This window comes from Microcaecilia unicolor, chromosome 3 (genome assembly GCF_901765095.1).
Source record: "Microcaecilia unicolor chromosome 3, aMicUni1.1, whole genome shotgun sequence".
Classification (NCBI taxonomy): domain Eukaryota; kingdom Metazoa; phylum Chordata; class Amphibia; order Gymnophiona; family Siphonopidae; genus Microcaecilia; species Microcaecilia unicolor.
In genome coordinates, this window is record NC_044033.1 from 316983148 (window position 1) to 317010294 (window position 27147).

General features: G+C 46.1%; 1 protein-coding gene across 3 annotated transcripts in view; it reads left to right on the plus strand.

The window, feature by feature from the left end:
* The window catches only part of LOC115466814 (cyclic AMP-dependent transcription factor ATF-7), a 430182-nt gene that overhangs the window by 212647 nt on the left and 190388 nt on the right, over positions 1-27147 (plus strand). For all 3 annotated transcript variants that reach the window (XM_030198351.1, XM_030198350.1, XM_030198349.1), the window contains one exon: positions 725-846. In XM_030198351.1, coding sequence (XP_030054211.1) covers positions 725-846 — 122 coding nt within the window. The remainder of the gene's footprint in view (positions 1-724; positions 847-27147) is intronic.

Here is a 27147-nt window from a genome sequence, read left to right on the forward strand (position 1 = left end):
TAAATATCTTGCCATGTGGGGCAATGAAACTGCTGAACAGTGTGTGTCAGTGACATCCATCCCCAGCAGCCCACCTTCAGATTTCTTTAGGGTATCCTCAAGGTTGTGAGCATTTCCAAATGCATTATCTTTTGTTTATTGAGAAATGCCTTGTCCCTTTTCTGTCCTGAGCCTGGGTAGCGAGGCAAAGAGCAAAAAAAAAAAAACCAGTGGGGACTGCCCCAGAAGTCATTGAGGGCTGCTGTTGGGTTTCCGGGACTTTGCATTGAAAAGCACTAATTAATCAGTTAAATTATGTGTGCAACTGACCTTATTTTACAATTTTGCATGCAACACTGTGTGCTAATCGGAAATTTGGGTGCATAACTTGCTAGAATTAGGGGGTAAATGGTTAAAGAACATTACAACAGGCAGCAATAACCATTGTGTTTCTTTAGCAGCGTGTATATACAACCAAATATAAGTGCAAGAGCTATATTGAAAAACTGGAGCAAAGGATTTCCTGTGAACTTAAACAGGGCTCTCTGAATCCGGTTTGAAAAAGAATGTTTTTGTCTTAAATGATTTCCTTGGGATTTTGTTACCCTGTATGTTTGCTTTGATTTGGAAGGATGCAGTTGGAAATAACCTGCATTTCACATGAGAAATTGGGCAGTAGCCTTAAGATCTTAGGCAGCACTTGTTTCAATTCATTTTTATTGCTTTTTGCTTTCATTGTTAACAGATCAGACTCCGACACCAACCCGTTTCTTGAAGAACTGTGAAGAAGTGGGACTGTTCAATGAGCTTGCCAGCTCCTTTGAGCATGAGTTTAAGAAGGTCTCAGAGGATGAAGAGGAGAAAAAGGCAAGAGGAAATGAGTCCTGTTTTAACAGGACAGCTTTCTTATGCTGACCAGTTTTGGGCAAGGCAGTATTTAAGAGGGTCAAAATTGCAATACTTCAGTAACCTGAGCTTTTAGTGCAAACCTTTCAAACATTCCTCAGTAACTCATTTCTGCTTGTATGATTTATTCAACATGCCCATATAATGGGTATTTTCTATATAGCCATATAACTGTTGTTTCCTTTCGGTACTTTATACCAGCGAGGTATAGCTTTTAACAGGGAATGCCCCTTCCCAGAAGTTTCCATTATAAACTAAAATTTGACTTGGATTTTAGAAAATTACTAGATTTTATTTTAGGCTTTTTTTTTTTTTTTACTTCCATCTGAAAAACGTTTGGGTTTGATATTCAATAGGAAAGTCTGTTCTAGCTGGCCATTAACACTGTATATTGGAAACCTAGAACAGTGATGGCACTGTTCTTAGAGTCCTGTCTTCTGGTCACTCTTTTATTTTGCTTTACCACAGTGAAAATTGTAAAAAGCTACCCAGTAGCCTAATAGCCTGTCATAACACTAAGGTGTTCCTCCAGTAGGGTCATGGGATAGGAGGTAATGTCCTATTATGGATTAAAAACTGGTTAAAAGATAGAAAACAGAGAGTAGGGATAAGTGGTCTGTATACTCAGTGTAAAAGAGTAGATAATTGGGCTGCGACTGCTGCTTTTTATCATATTTATAAATTATCTAGAGATGGGAATAACTAGTGAGGTAATTAAATTTGCTGTTGACAAAAAGTTCTCCAAGGACAAGTAGGCCTTTGTATTCTCACAGATAGGTAACGTCTGTCCGCTTCATTTCTAGTCTTGTACTTTTCTTGTGCTCGCGGGTCCACTTCTCAGAAGCAGTGGGGTTTACAGCATAATACAACAGACAGGTATGACTTGGAAAAAGATATTTTATATAGGAATAGGCTTCTTACAAGTGTACAACACCTAGAACATAGTTATTTCAGTGCTGCTTCTGTTTGTGTTATGGTGTCTGCCTGTCCTTTCAATTCTGTGTGTGTGCTTAAGTGAATGGAACTATCCTTCTGTAAGGGGCTGAGGAGGGGTTTGTGTGGAATGCTGCCTGAGCATGAATGTCTCTAGGTATGAATGTGGGTGGGTGTGTCTCTCTCCTCCCTAACAAGCAGATGATCAAAAGCCCCGCGCTGTTCCAAACAGCACTCTAAAATAGCGCTGGAACAGCGTGGGGCTTTACCGCACCGATGATCAGAGATAATTGCATGCAAATTTAAGCATGCAATTATCTCTGATCATGGGGTAGAAGTGCGGGAGAATTGTGCCTGAGCATGTGCTCAGCACAATCCTCCCGCACTTGTTTGACAGGTCTGGGCTGTCAAAAGCCCAAACCTGTCAAAACACAGGGGCTGGAGGTCCATGGGACCACCAGGCCCCAACTACCTCTGCCCCGAGCAACGGGGGCTTTGGAGGTCCAGTGGACCTCTGGTCCCCCTGACAATCCCCCTCCACCCCCCCCCCCCCAAGGTTCAGGGAGGGCTGGAGATTCGGTGGGTCTCCAGCCCCCCCCCCCCCGACTCCCCTCAACATGTGCACCCAGTTCCTGGTGGCCCAGTGGGTGACAAAACCCCTCCCCCCAGCGACGGGGCCTGGAGGTCCACAGGACTACTGTGTAGCCCCGTCCAGCGCATCTCAGGATGCACTGGGCAGGGCTGGGTGCCGCCATTTTGCGGCGTCAAAGGAAGAGGAGGGAAGCAGGCTTCCTCCCTCCTCTGAGCCACAAGGTAGGGAGAGGGGGGTGGATTGATCACTGTACCACCAGGGACCCTTTGCTGGGGGGTTGGGGGGGGGGCTGGAGACCCACCAGATCTCCAGCCCTCCCTGAACCTAGGGGGGATCGTCGGGGGGAGGGGGACCGGTGGTCCATCAGTCCTCCAGCCCCCCTGTCACTTGGGGGGTGGTTTGGTCACCCACTGGGCTACCAGGAACTGGGTTCACAAGTTGACGGGAGTTAGGGGGGGCTGGAGACCCACCAGATTTCCAGCCCTCCCTGAACCTGGGGGGGGGGGGGATCGTCGGGGGACTGGAGGGTCCACTGGACCTCCAGCCCCTTGTTGCTGGCAGGTTTGCCTCGTTGGGGGGAATGGGGGCGTGCCAGCATGCAAATGCATGCTGGATAGGGCTCACCATTCCTCCCGGATCATTGGGGATGAATATGTTTAGCCCTTTTTAGCATGCATTTGCATGTTAGTTGCGTTTAGAGCCCTCGAGCACGTTGTTTCACGCGCTTGAGGGCTCTGATCATGGGGCGGTAGCAAACGCTGGCGCTAGTATGGCGCTAACAGTCTCAAGCACCGGCGTTTGCTTCTGATCATCCCCCTGTAAGTTTGTCCCTCTTGGTGTTTATATCTTCTCTTTTTCCAGCACCTGTGTCTTAATTTAATTTGATGTCTCCTGATTACCAAGGAGGTGTGCATTCCTTTGAAGGCCCAGTTCTCAAAGATAGCCTGTCTGGCTACCCTTGTAAACTAATCCCATCCTATTTACCTACACAGACATCACCAAGGATAAAGACCCTGGGCTGTGACTCCTGCCTGACGCATGTTTTCGGTTTCTTGTTGGGCCCAGTGGTGTCTGGGGCTCGCGCCGGGTAGTCTGGTTTGGTGGACCACCAGTGTCCTGCAGCACTCCTTGAACTCTGTGTTTGCAGATGTTAGCTGTATAATGCACATGCCTGCCAAACAGCTGCCTTTAGGGGCAGCACATGGAAGTTCCAGGACACCTGTGGAGACCCTCTGCCGGCCTTGCGGATACTTAAGAACAGTGCCTGTCCTCCATCAGTGGCTTTGCAACGTGGTCTTCAGCCTTGCAAGGTCTTCCTGGTCTCATGTTCCTGCTGTGTTTCAGTTCCAGCTCTGTTCCTGATCCTGATGCAGCTCCAATTCTGCCCTCTGTTGCCCAGCTCCAGCCTCTTGTTCCTGCCCCAACTAGTCCTTTCTTGCCTCACTTGTCTTCTTGCCTCGCTTTGCTTTGTCTTGTTGATTGTCTTGTCCATACCTATCTGGATCCAGTTTTAACCCAGTTCCTTGTCTAGCCTTGTCCTATCTGGGTTCAAGATCTAGCCCCACTGGCTTTGCTATTCCTTGCCTTGTCTGGATCCGGTTCCTGTCTTGTCTGCCTTGCCTTGCCCTAGCTTGCCCAGTCCTGCCTTGGGTTTTTGCCCTGACTCCTGCCGTGTGCCAGCCTAGGGGACTTGTCTGCCGCTGTGGTCCAAGGGCTCACCATCCGGTGCCTGTGACGGTTGGGGGGGAGGGGTGTTTCACAGCTGTCTGTCATATCTCCCAGAGGCTTTTGGCTAATCCTCTGTGTAGGCCCTGAATCCTTGGGCTAACTTTCAGATTGGGCCTTGTCATGTTGACATCTCCCACACCTTTTTTTTTTTTTTTAATGTTTTAAGTGTGCATGGGAAAAAATGGAAGTAAACTCCTGTGGTACCTATCAATGCAGTTTTCACACCTGCAACCATAGGTGGACTGATGGGGATCTGGGCCCCCAGGCAGAAAGGGTCATACCTTGGTCCAACGTCCCATCCGACAGCTTACTGGCTCTGCATCTGTCATAATATTTCTAAAACACACTTTAGACAAAAACCTGATGTAGAAATATACAAAATAATTAAATCCTGCTAATTGTGCATCCGCATCCAGGGTATACAATTGGAATGACCTGCATGTTGTTTTGCTTTCTAAATGCTGCTGAGGCTCAGTCTTTTATCATTTGGACACACCTGAAGGACAATGCTCAAATATGTGACACACTGCATATATGATCCTCATGGACCTTTGGTCTGACACAGTATAGCAGTTGATAGGAGTTAAATGTACTTGTGCTCTGCATCCACAAAAATTCAACCTCTCCCCAACAACAGATGCAGATCAGAACTAGGAAACTTCCCGATGGAAGTCACCATACAAAAAAAATCTGATTCTCATTCATCTGTGGAGTAGCAACATAAATATCTCCACTTCCAGGTACACTGTGAAATACAAAACAAATTCAAAACCTGAAAAAATCCTAACAATATGAATGTACCAAACATGTCATATGACATAGCACTGGATTAAACAGCAAGAACCCTACCTATGAATAGGCAGTGCTACAACTATTACACTGGGCCCTAAGACACCAATGTACCAACTACAGGCAAAACAGAACAAGTGAACCCTGCTATCTAGTTCAACACAGAAACTATATACAGAATACCCCACACCTCAGTCATATCTAAAACACAGACAGACCCTTATCAAATACAGAACAAGGGATCACAAATTACAAATAGAAATATGAAGAGAAAAATAGAATTGGGAACCCCAAGAAGTCAAACAGTATGTATCGCAGCACTGAAGAAATAATAACAAATGCATGAATATTATACAAAGCCATTTGCAATGCACTTTTTCTAAAGCTAACATATTCCAGTTAATAACTTCAAAATAAAACTTATTCTTCAAGGACAGGCAGGCCTATAATTTTCACATATGGATGACATGACCCGTGTTGGAGCTTATATCAAGCTGAAAAGAGTTTTGTGGAGCGAGAACTCTCGCCCACCTCAACAGTCTCAACCCCAGCACACTCGTTCACATCAACCGTGTGCGCTTGTTCTCCATCTCCTGTTTCCTTTCACCTACCTATCATCTTTCCATCTTCTGTCACTCCATAGCTCTCCCATTTCTGGTCTCACCCCTTACACAGCCTCCTGTTCCATTCTGTCTTTCATCTACTCCCCAATACCACATTTTTATCCTCTTTACTCACTATCCTCCTCCTATTCATTTTTTTTTAATTTTTTTATTTTTGTTACATTTGTACCCCGCACATTCCCACTCATGGCAGGGTCAATGCGGCTTACATGGGGCAATGGAGGGTTAAGTGACTTGCCCAGAGTCACAAGGAGCTGCCTGTGCCTGAAGTGGGAATCAAACTCAGTTCCTCAGGACCAAAGTCCACCACCCTAACCACTAGGCCTCTCCTCCAAATGCCCCCAAATGCCCTCTCCCGTATGGTTCCAACATTCTCAATATTGCCCCTCCTCCTGCAGCCTTGTAGTCTGATTTCCCTTCCACTCCACCACAGTCCCCACCCATGGTCCACCATCTCTCTCTTCTCCTCCCAGGTTCAATATCTGTTTGTCTCCCTCCCTTCCTTTCCTGGGATCAACATATTTCCCCCTCTCCCCCTCCACCCCACCCCCACATCCAACAACTCTCCATCTCTGTTCCTTATCTCCCTCTGTTTCCTCGTTCCCCATGCATGCATCTGGGTCCAATATCTCTGCATCTGTCTTCCCTTACGCCTTCCCCTCCACCCCCTAGATCCAAAATGTTTCCATCTCCTTCCCTTCCACCCCTAGGTCCAATGTTTCCATCTCTCTGTCTTCAATTCCTCCACGCGTATAACCTCTCTTCCCTCTTTCCGCACTGTCTCCGGGTCCAATGTTTATCCATTTCTCTTCCCTTCCTTCCCTTACCTCACTCCATGTGTCTAACATCTATCTCCCTCCTTCTCCTCTGCCCCCAGATCCAACATGTCTCCATCATTCTTCCCTCCCTTCTTCCCTCCTTGCATTTACCTCTCTGTTTCCTCCTTCCCTACTGCTCCTGTATGTCTTCTTTTCAACTGCCTGCCACCGAGCTTACGGCCTGCTCTCTGCTGCGTCCTTCCCTTGCGGAAGTAGGAAGATGCGTCAGAAGAGGGTGGGATGAGTAGAGAGTAGGCCGTGAGCTCGGCAGCAGACAGCTGAAGGGAATCTCTGCCGCTGCTGCTTTACTGTTACAAAAATGCAGGTTTAAATGGTGGGGGGGTCTGACACAGGAGGTGATACTGGGGAGGGGGAGTTGAGCGAGACGAGTAGTGCCAGACCCGAAGATGGAAGGGAAGCAGAGTGAGAGATGAACACGGGTGGGAAGCGCTGCCCACCCCCCACCCCCCCCCCCCCCCACCCCCAACTGCTATGGGCCCTCAGGCACTGCCTGATTGCCCAAATGGTCAGTCTGACCCTGCCTGCAGCTGCTGTATACACAGTAGTGGCCAGCTTGCCGTTCGTTTATGCCTGTTATTACCTCCAACAGTACCTATCCTGCTAGTTTCAGCAGGTCCCCTGTCCTGCACAGTATTGTCTCTATAGCTACGGAAATAAGCAAGTCCCATCACTAGTCCAAACCTCGTGTGTTAGGTAGGGCAGCCGCTACTGAACGGGGACACCCAGTCTGCCTTAGAGAGAATGAACAGTGCATAAGGGATGCAGGAATTTCTAAGGAGGTTTAGGCCTAAAGGTACCTGGATGCCATGAGTAAGGGTATGATAATGTGAGAAGCAACAATATACTACAGCTGACCCCCCAGTGTTCAATGCAGTAGAAAAATCAAAGTTAGCAGGCTAAATTAACCTGATTTCAGAGGTTGATACTGGAAAAACTTGTGTAACTACCTGCACTGCAAGGAGATGTGCATATGTTTTATTTTACAGCACAGGAAAATCATGACAGTATAGCAAAATTTGTACAACAGTTAAAATAATGATAGAGTGAATAAGAACATTAAAGACCTGAGCAGTAGTACGTGAATATCCAAATAAAAGTTTCCATACAGAGACATGAGCATCTTGTAGTAAATTTTCAATGGTTTATCAGATCTGTCTATTTTGATAAGTGATGGCATAATTCACTTCTTTGGAGGTTGTCTTAAGGTGATCAGTATAGGCGTGGAGTCCTGTAAAGTTCAGCATTTGATGTAAAGTCTCTTTTCTCATGCCCAGAGGTAATGGATGTATAGCATATGGGATAAAGTCTGGAATGTCAGTAGGGTCTTTGGTAACCAGAGGCATGGAATATCTTGTCCTATTAATGTTGATTGGGATCAGTGGTGTATGAGTGCACCAGGTATTATTCAGTAAATAGTTCGAACTGTACAGTAAAGCGTTCTTAGGTAGACGGATGTCATATATGCAGGGATCGTGGGTGTGGCTGAAGTGCACCTTCTTTTTACTTCCCTCGCCCCTTCCGCAATGCGTCTACTTTAAGGGTACTGGGCAGCAGCGATTCACAGAGGCCTGCTCCAGGGCCTGATTTCTGCCAAGATCTGCCCTCTTAGAAACAGGAAGTTGCATTGGAGAGTGCGGATTGCAGCAGAGGGAAGACCTTAGAGCAGACCTGTATAAATCACTGCCAACTGGCGCCCCTAATTTAAACTGGAAGCACCGCAGTGGGGGTGAGGCAGGGAAAAGGAAGAAGTAAGGCTAGACCTGTGGGGCAGGAGAAGGGGGTCTGGGAGAGAGTGGGCTATAGCTGTTGGGGGGGGGCGGAGGCCGAAGGGAAGGGAGAGAGGTTCTGACTTGCAAGGGGAGAGAGGGTGGCTGGAGAGAAGGGAGAGAGGTTCTGGACCTGCAAGGGGTAGGGGATGGCTGGAGGAAAAGGAGAGAGGTTCTGGACCTGCGGGGGGGGGGGGGGGGGGGCTGGCTTGGGTCAAGGCTCATTATGGGGTATTAAAAGTCACAAAACTTTGTCCAGTGTTTGAGCTGCTAAGAAAAAGACTGGTAGATATTCCAACTTTAATTTGGAAATGGTACTGAGTGAAAACGTCCCTTCTAACATAATAATTTGCACCTCCAACGTTCTGAAGCTGACTCCGTGGCAGCGAAGCCGTGTAGTAGTGAGGCCCTGTAGTGTTTGAAGGCTTCGTAATCGCTCCGCCCTCCGAGGGCAGGGAAGGCTGCATGGAAACATGACGTCAGAAGGAGAAGGGGCCAACCACAGGCAATCGCTCTCAGTGCCCCGCCCTTGGAGCCCTCCATCTTCTGATCTGATCGCTCTCAGTGTCCCGTCCTCAGAGCCCTCTATCTTCTGATCTGAAGAAAGAGCCGCCTGACTCAGTTAAGGTGCCACAGCAAAGGAACACACTGTTGCGCAGCTGCTTCAAGCCAAGGAAGCGTCTCCGTCAGGAGCTGCCTGCGAAGAGCCTGCCTGATTGAAGAAGCAGAACTGCCCAATTTGTGCTGCTGAGCTGTCTGAAGGGACCCCCGTCACCCTGCAGAGCTCACGGATCTATTCAAATGGGTCAGCCCCTGCGAACAGCCCGCCTGATTGAAGAAGCAGAACTGCCCAAATTGTGCTGCTGAGCCGTCTGAAGGGACCCCCGTCACCCCGCAGGTCTCATGGATCTATTCAAATGGGTCAGCCCAAGTCCACATAATTCCCCCTGCTGGCTGCCTTAACACCTACCCCACCGTCACGCCTCGCGCTGAAATCCTACCTGGACTGCTGATCTGAGAGGACTCGGAACTGCAAAGAGCCCGCTTTTACAAGCCACCATCTGAAGAGCCACCTGAGTGTGTCGCTACAGCAGCACAGCTACTGACTGAAGAAAACCTGTCCCGTGTGGTGCAGGCATTGATAGTTGCTCTGCCTCACCTGTATTCAACTTGGGCCTCTTCCAGTAGTCCAGGCTCCATCACTGTGCCTACCTGCTGTCGAGGTAAAAAATAAAAAACCTACAACAACAACTTTGGGAACAGGAGGTGATAATGTGCAGGGCTGGGCTCTGGTGGTGTGGGAACTAGGCAGAGTTAATTTCATGTCACTGTCTCTCTCTCTCTTTCTGACAGACACACAGCCCGCCCCCCCCCCCCCCCCCATTAGATTTGTTTACACCACTGAAAATTATTGATTACCATCAGAGCACATTTCCCCTAACACTTCCCTTAAAAACATTACTGGGAGAAGGTGATTACTTTGCTAGCACCCGTTGCATTTCATTGAGAAACGGGCTTTTTTTTACTAGTATTTAATACAACATACATCTTTCCCTGGTAACAACTTAACTTTTTGTAACTTTGCCCTTTATTTTTCTCTTTCCTGTCAGTATCTGTTTTGGCGAAAGCCAGCTCTAGCTGTGCTAGACATGACAGCTGGCAACTCTAATTCTCTAACACCTGCATTACTTACTATATTTTCATTCTAAACTTCCACCCTGTTTCAAGGTGGCTTCCCTTTTTGCTCCAGGTGTAGGTCATAGGTGTGGTCTTTATACCAGTACCCTTGCTAAACACACTTAAACTACACTTTTCTGCCTTTCTTTTTTAAATGCCTTCCTTACTACTTTCATGGGATATCCACATTTATTGAAACAAATACTCAGATCTTCTGATCTTGACTTAAACTCTTCCACATTAGAGCAGAGATGCCTCAATCTTAAAAACTGTCCCACTGCTAAGTTGTCATGTAAATGTTTCACATCAAAACTGGAATAATGAAGCAAAGTGTCTTTCCTATAATATACAGGGGTCAAAAACCGAGAACCCTCCAAAGTGGTTATGTCCAAAATTAAAAATGAACAATCATACTCAGGTGTAAACTGCCTGACTACAGAGCCTTTTCACTAGAGTGTGTCATCCAGCCTATAACCAAAATTTGAAGAGGTTCACAGGGTCTTTTGATTTTTCTGTTTCACCCCGTCTATAATCCACAAGTACAAGGGTGCACAGGGACAGTCAATTATGTAATCTCACCCTGTCTATGCAGAATACAGTATACCTAGTGTGCAAAATGAAAACTTGCTGCTACTTTACTTACCCAGCTGGAGATCCCCTGAGAAACCAAGGCAGGCCCTCAGATGTCAGCAACCTCTAGTATCTCCCAGATGAGCCACTAGATGTCAGCTTTGTTTCTAGTCTTGTACTTTTCTTGTGGTCCCAGGTTCACTTCTCAGAGGCAGTCCGGTTTGTAGCAGAATAATACAACAGACAGGCATGGCTTTGAAAAAGATATTTTATATATAAACTAGTAAAAAAGGCCCGTTTCTGACACAAACGGGCGCTAGCAAGATTTTCCTCGGCGTATGTATGTTTGAGAGAGTGTGTGTAAGAGTGACTGTGTGAGAGAGAGAGTGAATGTGCCGAGTGTGTGTGACAGTGAGAGAGAGAGTGTGTGAGAATGAGAGAGTGTGCCAGGGGCTCTCCCTCTCCCCCTCCCTCCCAGTTCCAGGGTCATCCCCTCCCTCCCTCCGACTTTCACGGTCGTCCCCTCCCTCCCGAGGAGTCGTGGCAGCTGCCCACACACCCTCCCATGGGGCCCGGAGGGGCAGCAGTGGCCATCGCCTGCTTTCCTCCTCTGCAGCGCCGCTCTGACTCCTGAGGTCCCCCCCACGCCCAGCACACCCGCGCACCAGCTCAGCACAGCAGCATGCTCTCCTTGGCTCTGCCCCCTCCGCTCACGCCCAAGGAGGACTCCGACCTTTCTTTCCCTGCCATTGGTTGCGACACTCTCGGCAACTCCACCCCTCAATGCTTCTGTTTCTCTTTCAAGCTCCGCCTCCGCCCCTGTGCCCTGCCCCTTTCACCCCTCCTCCGTCTCAGGCTTTCTACGTGACGTCAGCCTGATCTATGGAGCCTAGCAGACCAACTCCGAAGAAAGCCATGGACACAGGCAGCAAGACGCATAGAATGTTGGAGGTGAGAATTATTATATAGGATATTCTTACAAGTGTACAGCACTTTGAACTTAGTTATTGAAGCGCTGCTTCTGTATGTGTCACAGTACTCCTAATTCTGTGTCTAAGTGAATGGGACTGTCTTTCTATAAGGGGGGGGGGGGGTGGGGGGGGGGGACGGCTGCCTAAGCGTGAATGCCTGTAGGTCTGATTATGGGTGGGTGTGTTTGAGGATTGTGTGTATATATCCCCCTCCTGCTTATGTTTATCCCTTTTGGTGTTTATATCTGCTGCTTTTTCCAGCACCTTCCTTTGTCTTAATATTTGATGTCTCCTTATTACCAAGGAGGTGTGTGTTCCTTTGAAGGTCCAGTTCTGTAACTAGCCTGTCTGGATACCATTATAAACTAATGCCATCAAGTAGAAAGGCATCCTATCTACCTACACTGACATCACTAGGGATCAGTGTAGGTAGAAGGGGGAGGGGTTCAGCGCTGCCTGTAGTATTTCCCAGGGGCCTTTGGCTAACTCTCTGTGTAGGCCCTGAATCCATAGGCTAACTTAACGTCATCCAGCGGAGCCATTGCAGATGCTGACTAGTTAGGAGTAGAATTTTCTTGAGAATGCTTCGCATCTGTTGTCAAATTATGTTAGTTGCTGTTTACGAGTTCCTAATCACACATTGGTCCAGTGCGCTTAGTTGTGTTTTCTTTATTTGCACATTGATTTGTACCTTATGGTGTGCTGTGCTGTTTTTGTACTTCTGTGTTTCAATAAAAATATATAAAAAAAAAAAAAAGAGTAGAATTTTCTACTATGGTGCCTTCCTGCATTACACGTAAGCGTAGGTCCCTCAGTTTTTCTAGGGAACGAGAGGACCTGACTTCTCAACATGGCATGATTTCATGTTTATTTTCCCAGTGGCTTCCCATGTGGTCCTTTCAATATTTTTTAAATTTTTTTTCATCTTTTGTTTATTTTGCTCTTTCCCTTAGTTCATAGTATTTTTTGACATTTTAGTTTAATTATGTTTGTTGAAGTCACCAAATGAACAGATCACAACAGGAAAAACATTAGCACAAGTAATGTAATTTTTTGGTCTTTTAAAGTTTTCTTTATTTTTTTGCAACCAACTAGGCCTATTTGTTAGGCCATAGCTCCGACCTCAGCTTGGCCACTGCCCCATTTTGGGTCAAAACTGGGGAGTTTAATTTGGCCTTGATTGTTTTTTCGTTGTTGCAGAAGACCCCCAGTGACTTCAAGAGGTGCGGCAGGTGTAATCTGGTGATTTCTGTTAGACCTGCACTCATAGTGCATCGGGTGCCTTGTTCCTGACCATGACCCTGATATTTGCTGTCTCTGAAAATGCAGTTAAGGGTGCAGAAAGCACGGCAAGCCCAGCTGGAGTAACTTTTTGGCTCCTTGAAGTTCGGTCAATCGACATCAGCGCTGGAAGCATCAACCTCGATGGTTACACAGGCTTCGACATCCACTGGCAGTGCACCGGCATTGAGAGAGTTTCCATCTCAACATCGGACACTAGTAGCAGGCCCTGGGACCAGTTAACATCAAACCTGACACCGTGGGTGTTCTCGGATTTGGCCCTCATCGGCACTGAAGGACTGTGATGCAGTGCATTATTAAGACACGAGCATAGGTCCTCCTTGATGTACAATGCTGGGAGCCCCAAGGGTATCAATATCACCAGTACCCAAGAAGCGCAGGTATAGAGAGGAGAGCTCCCCCTCTTTGGAAGAGGTACTGGTATATGAGCCTCGAAGCTGCCAGGTTTGCCTTCTCAGGCTGCCTCTCAACCAGTTCCCCCACCTTTTCTAATGCCATCCTTCAAGGAGTGGTTCCGAGCCATGCTCAGGCAGGAGCTGGCGCAGATGCAGACTGCTGAGACATCAAGGGCACTTGCACCAGCTGCGGGTCAGCCCCAGCATCCTCCTGAGGCTCCTCCCATATCTGTGCAGACATCCTCGGCGCCAGCACCTCGAAGAGTGTCAACATCGACGCATACAGTACCGCTCTTGATGTCAGGAGAGGAAGCTTCACCAGAGTCGAAGAGTAGGGCTGCACTTTGGCACTCTTAATAGCGTGGACAGGTTTCCACTAGCTGAGACAAACACACATATCAAGCCCACTATGAGTATGGAGAAGAGTCTGACTGGGACCGCTCATAGGACTTGGAGGAAAATCCACATTACTTCTCAGAGGAGGAGTCTTATGGAATTCCTTCAGATCCCTCCTCACCTCAAGAGAGACAAAAATCTCCACCTGAAGGTCTGTCTCTCACCAGTTTCGTAAGGGAAATGGTTTCGGCCTTTCCATTTAAATTTATTGTCCTGGAACACGAGTCTCCACCTAAGGAAGGAGTCATGGTATCATTGCACCCTATACTTAAAGATGTATTGACGAGGAACTGGGAATCTCACTTCTCGATACAGTTTGTACCTAAGAAGGTGGATACACAGTATAATGGACATTTGGAAGATTTCTTGCCAGATAAGTTTGTGTTGGGCATGCCCTTTTATCCTTGGAACTGAGTATATATGTATTTTTGACAATTTTGTAGGTTGAGTAAAGAGGACACAGTTTTGGTACATTTATTTTTATTTAATCACTGAAATAGCTGTTTTCCACAGTGTGTTTTTCGTTTTCTGGGGTTTTTTGCGTGTTTTTTTTTTTTTTTTTTGGGGGGGGGGGGGGGGGGAGTTGTTTATCACTGTGGTGTTTGCACTTCATTTGATTGAGCCTGTGATAAGAGCGCTACTAAGGTTATGTCAGTGCAGGCTGTTAACCTGTGTACACCCTTGGGTGGTTGAGGCTCATTTGTTTAAGGATTAGTTATAACATTGGTACTTAAAACAATGCCCTTTTTCTCTCTCTGTAGAGATAAGTTTTTAGATTTACACAGTATCATATGCAGAACACTCCCAGGTCTGACAAAGCCCAGCTACTACACCATTCCTTAGTGGTTCAGTCTACCCTCAAACAGGTTAGAAACTTCAGGACTTCTGCCTCGGCTCCCTTAAGTAGAGAGGCCTGGGCCCTAGATTCATTTGGGAGGAAAACTTATTGGCCTCAGTACTCATTGCCCACATCCAGTCCTGCCAGTTCTACGTGACCCTGTACTTAGTCTCTGGTCCACAGTACACTCAGGAGCAGGCCTCAGAGATTTGTCAGTTGACCAAGAAGCAGATGGCGTGCAAAAGTATGTGAACAGGGGCGCATACGATTCTTTTGACATAACATCCAGAATCTCATTCCCTCCTCTGGTGGACAATTGGGGCAAATTTGACTTTGGGACTCTCATTCCAGATTTCACCTTCTGAGAACGTGCTAACAATGTATGTATCCAACCTAGTATGGGGAGCTCATGTCGATGTACTTCACACCCAGGCACTTGGTCAGCTCAAGAAACAGATCTTCATATCAAACTTCTCAAGCTGAGAGCCATTTGGAGCACTTTAAAGGCTTTCAGAAATCAGCTACAGAACCAAATTATTCTGATTCAAACAGACAACCAGTTTGCAATGTTCTGTGTGAACAAGCAGGTGGGTACGGGATCCTACCCCTTGTCAGGAAGCAGTGGCATTGTGGCAGTGGACCCTTTTGCACAAGATGGACCTTTAAGCCAGATATCTACCAGGAAAATACAACTGCCTGGTGGACAGACTGAGCAGGGTTCTGCAACCCCCTTGGTGGATCTTTTTGTCACTCATATCAACAACAAGGTTACTCAATTCTGCTCCAGGCTCAGGTCACAAGGCAGACTAGCATTAGATGCCTTTCTCCTGCATTGGGTGGGAGGCCTGCTGTATGCGTATTCTCCAGTTCCTCTCATAGAGAAGACTGCTGAAATTCCAGCAGGACCATGGAACTGTGATCCCCAAAGCACCTTATTGGCCACAGCAGATCTGACTCCCACTACTTCTCCGTGGAGATTGAAGTGTTTTCCGATTCTCATCATGCAGAACGAGAGGTCTCTTCTGTATCCCAACCTCCAGTTCCTCGCCCTCTTGGCTTGGAGGTTAAGGGAATAGAATTCTAATCCTTCAGTTTGTCAGAAGGTGTCTCCTGCATCTTGCATTCTTCCTGGAAAGATTACACTAAGAGGTGTTGCTCTTTTAAGTGGATGAGATTTGCTGTCTGGTGTGAGGGTGAAGCCTTAGATCCCCTCAGTGCTTGAATACTTTCCACATCTTTCTGAGTCTAGTTTGATAACCAACTCTGTAAGGGTTCAACTCTGTGCAGTTACTGCTTACCACCATGTAGAAGGTAGGCCCATCTCTACAGTCTCTAGTTGTTTGCTTCATGCTAGTTTTGTAATTAATGAACTCCCCTGTCAAAACTCCAAGCATGTCATGGGATCTCAATGTTGATCTCACCCAGCTGATGAAAGCTCCTCTTGAGCCACTTGATTCCTGTCATCTGAAGTATTTGACCTGGAAAGTTGTGTTTTTGGTGGTGGTCAGTTCAGCTCACAGAGTTAGTAAGCTTCAGGCCCTAGTAGCTGATCCACTTTGCATTAAGTTTAATCACAATAGAGTAGTTCTCGACACTCACCCTAAGTTCCTTTCTAAGGTAGTGTCGGAATTCCATATTAATCAGTCAGTTGTTCTGCCAGCGTTTTCCCCCAAACCACATGCCTATCCTGTTGAGTGTACTGCATACCTTGGACTGCAAGCGAGCCTCGGCCTTCTATTTGGAGCAGACTAAAGCCCATAGACAGTTCACCCAACTTTTTATTTCATTTGACCCAAACAGATTGAGGGTTGCCATCAATAAACACACAATTTCCAGTTAGCATATTGCATCTCCTTTACTTATGCCCAGGCTGGGCTGACTCTAGAGGGTGATGTCAAGGCTCATAATGTTAGAGCCATGGCTATGTTGGTAGCCCACTTGAGATCAGCCTCCATAGAGGAGATTTGCAAAGCTTCGACGTGTTCATTTGTCCACACATTCATGTCACATATTACTGCTTTGAGCAAGATATGCAGCCGGTTTGGTCAGACAGTTCTGCAGAATTTGTTTGGAGTCTGGAATCCAACTCTATCCTCCTAGGCCCAGTTCTGCTCTGTTCCAGGCTGCACCTCCATAAACCAGAAAAAATATTTCTTCACTCAACGTATAATTAAACTCTGCAATTCATTGTCACATAATGTGTAAAAAGCAGTTAGCTTGGTGCAGGATTAAAAAAGGTTTGGAGAGGGTCATGTGATGCGATGGATAGGAGTAGATGCTGAATATTCTGCTAAATAATTTGACTTATACCTCTTGAGTAACGCCTTTTGAATATCACTGCACTCACCGTGAATACTTTGGGCATCCTTCCAGTGTGTTTTTGGGGGCTGCGACGTTAAGATGGCATCCAAAACTGTGCAGAAAGAATGCAACAAGCAGTACCCATTAGACCAAAGATAGCAAAACAGTGCTTCTTGCCAAGCCCTTCAATCGGCTCTGCATGGATGGCAGAGATTACAACTGAGGTGACTGTGCCTGTGGAAGCTGTGCTAAATTTAAAAGAAAAAAAAATAGATTAAAAAAAAAAAAACCTCCCAACATCTCTGACAGGGTGGAACAGGCTCACGAATGCATAGATAGTTTCATCTTAGAATTGGATGCCCAGCTTCAACGAACTGACCCCCCTAGAGGATTAGCCCAACAGACTACCCAGACACGCACCAATTTCTCTTTCTAAAAAAAAAAAAAGTCACAGAGCTTGAACTGAAGATGGACAACTTGGAAAATTGTTCACAACGCAACAATTTAAGACTGATCGGCCTTCCAGAGTCCCTGACAGATAAATTCCTGGTGGGCTTTTTGGAGTCCTGGCTCCCGAAGGCATTAAATTTAGAGGATCAACTCCGCTCCTTCAGGGTGGAACGAACCCATTGGTTTGAAGCCTGACACACAGGCTGCCCAAGTGCAATGATCTTCCTTGTCTTGAATCTTTCTCTTAAGCAGCAGATTATGCAAGCTATCAGAACAGGACAGCACTTACAGTATGAAAACAATAAAATACTAGTCAAGATTTCTCTGCGACTGTTCAGACCCATGTAAGACCTATACACTGATTTGTTCAGCACTGCATGCCAAACCTATTCAGTTTGCGCTCCTGTTCCTGGCAAAGCTGCAGGTAGTACATGTAAGATCATCACGTACTATACTACCATTGCGGAAGCTCAGGCTTTTTTTTCTAGACTGATGGAGGAGACTGCGGCACCATAAACATTTCAGGGAATGCATTGTTCCCTGGATTTGGTATTCACAGTTTGAGATGCACGGGTCTCCCAACTTTTTTTGTATTGTTTCTCTAACTGACCTGGATCTGCCGCCTACATGGACCATAGCTGTGTCTATGTCTGTTTTGGGGTCAGGTTCATGGTTTGCACTATATCGGTGGAGACATTATGGGTTGGGCCTTACAAGAGCTTTGGTTTGGCCTCTAGGTGCTGGACTTGATGGTAACGTTTTATGGGTCTTTTTTTTTTTTTTTTTGAGCTTAACCAACACCTACTGACATATTTTGTCAGAGACCTTGTGGGGAAACATTGAAAGTTCTTCATTGCTACTTGATGCCCATGCAAAGTCTTACATGGCTTGAGTGAGCACATTTAGAACTGGTAGTCATCTTTGTGGTACTTAGTTCTTGAAGTGCTGACCTTTTTGGTTTCTTTTGACTTTACAGGCAAATTCTCACTATGCAACTGTTGTATGGATTGGAAAGCTTGGGTGTATGATTGGAGTGCTTGGGTGTGTGCAGCTATTATATAAATGAGGTAGAGGTTTTCTTTTTTCTGTTTTCTTTTTGCCTGAGGACGAAATGGGGGGGAGTTGTCTTGTCTTTACAGATCGGTCCTAGAGGAGGACTCTCAAGGTTAGGGAGTGTGGGGAGTGGAGAATGGGGAGGAGTTTCAGGATTTTGAGGGGTTTTTGGATCATAAGGACAATGTGGGGGTTTGTGTTTGGTGTTTTGGGTAAGGGGAGGTGTTGGGGTGAGGGGGGATATTCCACTGGGAACATGACTTTTTATTCTCAGATGCTCAGCTGACTGGAGGGATATGGAGGCTGGGACATATCCCCTGGTGTTTATAGATTTCCTTCCTCTGCTGATCTTCTATATCTGATGGGGACTACTGAATGATCTAAAGGTAATTTCCTGGAATGTAGGTGGCATTGGCTCCCCTATTAAGAGGCAAAAGATTTTGGCAGCTCTTAATAGACATCAAGCGTCCATTGCATTTTTACAGGTAACACATTTACCTTCTGTAGAACATCAAAAATTAGCTCAGTGGTGGGTAGGTGCCTGCTTTGACTCCCCAGCTTTTCGGAAAAAAGCTGGAGTAGCAATACTGAAAGGATTGGATGCTACTGTGCATCGAGTTGTGCATGACCGTGAGGTCAGGTACATCATAATTCATTTATTTATTAGAATTTATTTACCGCCTTTTTGAAGGAATTCATTCAAGGCGGTATACAGTAAGAATAAATCAAACATGAGCAATAGGCAATTACAGCAGTAAAATATTCAAATAATACGACGTATGGAGTAGTATACTATTTACAATGTAAACACAACACGTAATAAACTTTTTAATTGACAGTGAAGGGTATAAACAAAGATGGAACATATAGGTAAGAGAGTGAGAAGAGTTAGAGAATAAGTAGACTAATTTAAAGAAAGTTTCTAGGCAGGTATTGGTGTTATATAACATCTGTACGCCTAATGTTTATGATGAGAATTTTTATACATGACTTTTACATTCTCTTCAGGACTTTGGGGATGCACCTTTTATTTTGGGGGTGACTTTATGGGGCGTTTAATCCCCTACTGGACAAATCAAATATCTCTGCATTAAGATTAATCAAACAAAATGTGTCCCTATGCTTTGTGATCTGTTGGACTTGTTAGATCTTTGTCACATATTACACCCAACTAACCATGATTACACGCATCTCTCCAGGGCCCATAGCACACAGGCCCATATAGTTTATATATTACCATCTCATATTCTTTGGCCTAATGTGTTTAACAGCAGAAATTGGGCCCTATGAAGTGTCTTATCAAGCTATGGTGTGGATGCAATTATAGTTGGCTGCACCAACTTGGGAGACAGATGTGCTTGAGGTTTCCCCTAAAATTATACACAGACCCCCAGTTTCACATCTTTCTAAAACAAAAATGGGTGGATTATATTGTAGTCAATCAAAATCATGTAAATACTCCCATCATTTATTCGGAAACTGCTAAAGTGGTCTTAAGAGTAAGAAATCCTTACTTATTATTCCCATCAAAAGAAACTGAGAGATAAGGCTATTTTGGCCTTGGAATCTCAGGTGAGATCTGACAGCTGGTTAAAAAACAGAGTGGTCTCCATAACTTACTGCTTTATGGGATAATACAGGGAGACTGGTTCGTGATGAATGGATTCTCCGAGGACAAGCAGGCTGGACATCTTCACGCATGGGTCGTCGTCCGCGACGGCCCAGGAGCTCCGGAGTTAAAAGAAAAAACTTTTAAAGCTTCTAGAAGTAGCGCGACGGGCGCGGGGACAACACACTGCGCATGCGCGAGTGACTTGACGCCCGCACGCTTCCCTCAGTTTCTTCTTTTCCGCTTCGCAAGAGAGGGTTTGTTTTTCAAGCGCTCCTTGTGTTTTCCGGCCCAGGAGACTTTTTTTGTCGCGTTTTTGTGCTCCGGTTGTCCCTTCCATTGCCCTTTTTCGTTTTGTTCTTTAAAAAAAAAAAATCCTTATTTTTTCTTAGGTTTTTTCCCTCTTTTTAAGTTCCCTTTCTCTTGTCCTACACGGACCCTGCTTGAGTACCTTCTACACTTATCGGAGTCTGGTCTTAAGACTAACTCAGTAAGAGTTCACCTTAGTGCAATCAGTGCTTATCATCACTGTGTAGAAGGTCAGCCTATCTCTGGACAGCCTTTAGTTGTTCGTTTTATGAGAGGTTTGCTTTTGTCAAAGCCTCCTGTCAAACCTCCACCAGTGTCATGGGATCTCAATGTCGTTCTCACCCAGCTGATGAAACCTCCTTTTGAGCCACTGAATTCCTGCCATCTGAAGTACTTGACCTGGAAGGTCATTTTCTTGGGGGCTGTTACTTCAGTTCGTAGGGTCAGTGAGCTCCAAGCCCTGGTAGTTCATGCTCCCTACATTAAATTTCATCATAACAGGGTAGTCCTCCGCACTCATCCTAAGTTCCTGCCGAAGGTGGTGTCGGAGTTCCATCTGAACCAGTCAATTGTCTTGCCAACCTTCTTTCCCTGCCCGCATACCCGCCCTGGTGAGGATAAGTTGCATACCTTGGACAAAACTAACAGCTTCATACAAGACACCACAGACGTTCTGAATAAATTGAAAAATATCAAGCAACTACCACCTAACACCCTTCTGGTCACGATGGATGTAGAATCACTATACAGCAACATTCCACATGCGGATGGCATAGCTGCATGTGGAAGACTCCTAAAAAAATCCACACTGGACCATCAATACTCACCAGAAACTGTTACAAAATTAATCAAATTCATTTTAACTCTCAACTACTTCTGCTTTCAATGATATCTATCTACAAATAATGGGCACTGCGATGGGCACCAGGACAGCACCCCAATATGCCAACCTTTTTATGGCTGAGCTGGAAGAGACATTTCTGAATACACACCAGACCAAACCTCTAAAATACTACCGGTACATCGATGACATTTTTATGATTTGGACGGAGGGTGAAGAAACTCTGAAACAATTTTATTCTGCCTTCAATACATACCATCCTACAATCAGATTCAAAATTGACTACTCCCCAGAAAAAGTCAATTTTTTGGACACCACGGTCTCAATCAGTGATGGCTGTATACAAACATCTATATACAAGAAACCCACAGACAGATGCAGCTACCTCCACAGCTCCAGCTTCCATCCTTCACATACAAAAAGATCCATCATTTACAGCCAAGCCACAAGATACCACCGTATCTGCTCTGACCCAGGGGACAGAGACAGACACCTTAAAAGCCTGACTGCATCCTTCAAACAGAAAGGCTGCAACCCCAAAATAATCTCCAAGAATATTGCCTCCTCCCTCAAAAACCCAGGGAGAATCTGCTACAGTACAAGGAGAAAAAATCCACAGACAGAATCCCCCTTGTAGTGACATACAATCCAGAGCTGGAAAAACTGAGGAAAATCATAAGAGATCTACAACCTATACTCCAGGAGGATGAATTACTGAAAGAGAGATTCCCATCCCCACCAGTACTGGCCTTCCGACAGCCACCCAACTTAAAACACAAGCTAATCAGAAGTAAACGTCCATCACAGACTGAAAAGGAACAGAAGGGCACACGTCCCTGTAATTTATCCAGTTGCAAACTATGCCAAAATATTTCACAGGACCCCACAGTTATCCACAAAGGAAAGATATTCAACATAAAGGGATCTTTCACTTGCTCATCTTCCAATGTGGTATATATCATTCAGTGTAAAAAATGTAACGAAGGATGCTATATTGGAGAAACAGGCCAGATGCTTAAGACAAGATTCAATTTACGTAGACATCACATGAACAATACAGCCAGTAGGGCCCCCACCCCGATGGAACAGCACTTCACAGAACCAGGACACTGTACCAGTGATTTCACAGTGAGAATACTGAAAGGTAACTTTAAAACCATACAAGAACGTAAGACCTTTGAAGTCAGAATGATTGAATATTTTAACACCCAATAGAAAGGACTTAACAAGGATCTGGGGTTCCTAGCCCATTATAAACCATAAAGCTGTATTCTCTGTTGATCACCCCACCCCTCACCTATCCACACCCATCCTGTTAGAATATCAATGATATGCTTTGATGTCCCCATGCATACCTCCTACCCACCCCCATTCTCCCACCCTGTCAGACTGTCATAGTAATGCTTGAATGTTTTCACTTATATACACTGTCAGCTAGCACATTTGCTTATTTCCGATCTGACGAAGAAGGGCAACCTTCGAAAGCTAATCAAGAAATGTATTAAGTTATGCCCAATAAAAAAGGTATCATCTTATTTTCTTTTCCATGTTTTATTTTGTTTGATTTCTATTGATAACCTTAAGAGTGGACTAACACGGCTACCACACTCCTATACCTTGGACTGTAAGAGAGCATTGGCCTTTTACGTGGAGCGGACGAAGCCCTATAGACAGTCCGCCCAGTTGTTCGTTTCTTTTGATCCCAACAGGATGGGGGTTGCCATCGGAAAACGCACAATCTCCAATTGGCTAGCAGATTGCATTTCCTTCACTTACGCCCAAGCTGGGTTGACTTTGGAGGGCCATGTCACGGCTCATAATGTCAGAGCCATGGCTGCATCAGTGGCTCATCTAAAGTCAGCTTCTATTGAAGAGATTTGCAAGGCTGCAACGTGGTCATCAGTCCACACATTCACATCTCACTACTGCCTACAGCAGGATACCCGACGCGACAGTCGGTTTGGGCAGTCAGTGTTACAGAATCTGTTTGGGGTTTAGAATCCAACTCCACCCTCCTAGGCCCATTTCTGTTCTGTTCCAGGCTGCACTCTCACTTGTGTTTGTTTTTCAGGTCAATCTCAGTTATGTCCTCGCCGTTGTGAGGTCCAATTGACCATTGTTTTGAGTGAGCCTGGATGCTAGGGATACCCCATGCGTGGTGATGTCCAGCCTGCTGGTCCTCGGAGAAAATGAAGATACCTGCAGCAGGTATTCTCTGAGGACAGCAGGCTGGACATCATCACAACCCACCCTCCTCCCCTTTGGAGTCGTTCTTTTCTAGTTGCTTGTTATATAACTGAGGGAAGCGTCAGACGTCACAGGCGGGAAGTCACTTACGCATGCGCGGTGTGTTGTCCCTTGCGCCCGTCGCGCTACTTCTAGAAGCTTTAAAAGTTTTTTCTTTTAACTCTGGAGCTCCTGGGCCGTTGCAGACGATGACCCATGCGTGATGATGTCCAGCCTGCTGTCCTCGGAGAATACCTGCTACAGGTACGTATCTTCATTTTCTCAGGCTTTTTAGGGACTTTTATGTGAACCTTTATTCATGGCTTTTGGAGCTGGGGATTGGTGGGGGGGGGGGGGGGGGCGGGCACTTATCTGACTTCACAAGATCACCTTATAATGATGCTGCATGATCTTACCCTGTTGAATGCTCGGATCTTGGAGGACAAGGTTGCCTTGGCAATCTCTCAAGGTGTGCTGTGTAAAGCACTGGGCCTAGATGGGTTTCATTCAGAATTCTATAAATGGCTGATAAGTGATATTCTGGTCCCTCTTACGGCAGCATTTAATGACATGGTATGGCAGCAGGAGCTTCCAGATAATCTTAAGACTGCTCAGATATTGATGCTCCCAAAGCCAGGTCAAGATCCCACCAAAGTAGAGTCATAATGGATTGCATACGATGAAGTTATGAGGAAACTAGTAAAAAAGGCCCGTTTCTGACACAAATGAAACGGGCGCTAGCAAGGTTTTCCTCGGAGTGTGTATGTTTGGGAGAGTGTATGTGAGAGTGACTGTTTGAGAGTCAGAGTGAAAGTGTGAGTGTGTGAGAGAGAGTGAGTCTCTCCCTGAGCCCTGCCCTCCCAATCCATGGCCATCCATGTTTCTCTGTCACCTGCCCCCTCCATTCATCCCTATCCTGCATTTCCCCTCTCTGCCTGAGGCCTGCCCTGCAATCCATATCCATCCATGCCCATCTGTCCCCTCCATTCATCCCTATCCAGCAATTCCCCTCTCCCTGAGTCCTGCCCTTCCAATCCATGCCCATCCATGCTCCTCTGTCACCTGGCCCCTCCATTCATCACTATCCAGCAATTGCCCTCTCTCCCTTAGGCTTGCCCTGCAATCCATATCCATCCATGCCCATCTGTCCCCTCTATTCATCCCTATCCAGCAATTTCCCTCTTTCCCTGAGTCCTGCCCTCCCAATCCATGCCCATCCATGCTCCTCTGTCCCCTGCCCCCTCCATTCATCCATTTCCAGCAATTCCCCTCTCTCCATGGGCACTGCCCCCTCCATTCATCCCTATCCAGCATTTCTCCTCTCTGCCTGAGGCCTGCCCTGCAATCCATATCCATCCATGCCCATCTGTCCCCTCTATTCATCCCTATCCAGCAATTTCCCTCTCTCCCTGAGTCCTGCCCTCCCAATCCATGCCCATCCATGCTCCTCTGTCCCTTGCCCCCTCCATTCATCCCTTTTCAGCAATTTCCCTCTTTCCCTGAGCCCTGCCCTCCCAATCCATGCTCCTCTGCCCCCTGCTGCCTCCATTCATCCTTTTCCAGCAAGTCCCCTCTCTCTCTTCCATGGCCCCCCCCTCGCATCCATGCTCCTCTCTCTCCCATGTCCCAGCCTGGCCCGCCCTCTTCTCCCCCTCCCCCTTCGCATCCATGCATCCCTTTTTTGTTTTTTTTTATTCTTTTTAACTTTACCTCCGTGGCGTTTCCGGCAGCGAAGCGTCAGGGAAGGAGGCGGCGCTCCCGACGTCTAGCTTTCAGCGAAGGGAAGGCTAGACGTCGGGAGCGCCGCCTCCTTCCCTGACGCTTCGCTTCCGGATTTGTTTGTTTAGATGCGAGGGCGGGGCAGAGACGGCTGGGTGGCTTCACACCACGAACGCCACGAACCCTACAGCCAGGGAGTGACGTCAGATGGCTTCAGAACGTTGTCCTCATTAGAACGTTCACGGTGCGTTTATTATATTAGATATGCTTAGGAGAGATCTAGGAAAATGCTCTTTCACGGAAAAGGTGGTGAATGCGTGTAATGGCCTCCCACTGGCGGTCGTGGAGATGAGGACTGTGTTAGAATTTAAAAAAGTATGGGACAGGCGTATGGGATCCCTTAAGAAAAGGAGGAGTTAGTGGTTACTGAGTATGGGCAGACTAGATGGGCCATTTGACCCTTATCTGCTGTCATGTTTCTGTTTCTATTAATTATGAGGCCAGATTGTTGAAAAAAATTATGGCAAATAGATTCTTTAATATCAGGTCCCCAGGTGTGTTTTGTTAAAGGGAGATATTCCATCTGGAATGTTCTACGTATATTAACCTCCTTGGAGGTAGTTGCTCACTGTAATGTTCCATCTCTGCTTATCAGCTTTGATGCAGAAAAAGCTTTTGATAAGGTCTGCTGGGATTTTTTACTTGGCACTCTAGATGCCTATGGCATCCGACGCTGCATCCAAGAGGTGGTACGCACCCTTAGTACTAGGCCTCAGGCGGAGTTGAGTGTTAATGACCTTCGCTCATGTTTTTTGGATTCACTTGGGCACTAAACAGGGCTGCACCTTATCACCCCTCTTTGTTCTTTCTTTAGATTCCTTGATGCAGAAGTTTCTTTTCAATCCAGATAGGGGTTCAGTTACAGCACACTGATTTTAAGATCACTGCCTTTGCTGTCGATTTACTTGTCCATATCATTGACTCTAATGCTTCGTTGGCTGCTTTGCTGGACAGTTTCACCGGGGCACTAGGCAGGGCTGCAGCTTATCACACCTCTTTGTTCTTTCCTTAGATTCCTTGATGCAGGAGGTTCTTTCCAATTCAGATATCAGGGGGGTTCACTTACAGCACACTGATTTTAAGATTGCTGCCTTTGCTGACAATTTGCTTGTCCATATCATTGACCCTAATGTTTCTTTGGCTGCTTTGCTGGACAGTTTCCAGGAGTATGGTGATTTCTCTGGCTTCCAATTAAATTTAGTAAAATCTGAAGCTTTAAAAAACAGACATCCGTAAAATGAGAGTGGGTTGCGGGCTTCCCTTTGATATGGGCCTTGGATTCTTTCAAATATCTAGGTATCCATTTAACTGGAGATGTCTCCCAAATATATAATCTTAACATTTCTAAATTACTGGAGAGTTAAAAACCTTACTCATGCGGTAGCAATCTCTGCCTTTATCTTTGGTGGAATACATTTGCCTATATAAAATGTCCCCATTTCCCAAATGATTGTACGTTTTGCAGTTGCTTCCTTTATATCTTCTTAGAAAGGATCCTAAACTGTTGTCTTGCCTGAATTCTCATGTTGTTTTTTTTTTTGTTTTGACAAGGCAGGAAGCCCAGGTTGCAGCTTCAGATGCTTTATGGTCGGTGGTCGCAGGGGGGACTTGAGCTCCCGGATTTGGAGAAATAAAATATCACATGCATGCTTCATCACCTTCAGGACTGGGTCTTATATACGTGTGATTATACTCCAGTTGTTTACGAATGTGATGCCTTGTTCCCTTGGAATCCCATTTTCTTATTGCTTGCTACTGCAAAATCGTTGCCGAAACATCTCAAGCGGAGCCTAATTTTACATCCTTTATGTGTGGTTTGGAAAGTTATTGTGAGAATGTAGAATCAGGCCCCCACGTGTACAGATTTCCTTCCTTTCCAGGGTAATGTTGATTTTTTTCCCCCGGGTTGAGACTTGGCAGTATTCTTCCATTGGGAATAGGAGGGAGGGTGAAATGTCTCGCGCAGTTGCTGGCAGAGGGGTTTTTTAAATTGAAATTCTCAGAGCTGCTTAAAGCCTTTTGGGCCAAATCTGACAGTTTAGCCTGTTGCCAATTTCAGTATTATATTAATTCTCTCTCAAGCAGGACTCCCCCCCCCCCCCCCCCCCCCCCCCATTATAGTAGAACTCTGCATATGTGGTTGGAATCTTCTACAAGAGGATAGGTTATCCAACCCTGACATAACACAGCTGGCTGCTTCAGAGAAGTGAGCACACAGATTTCCAATCTGTTTTTTCTAACTGGGGTGCTGACTTGGGAGCTGAATTGACGGTGG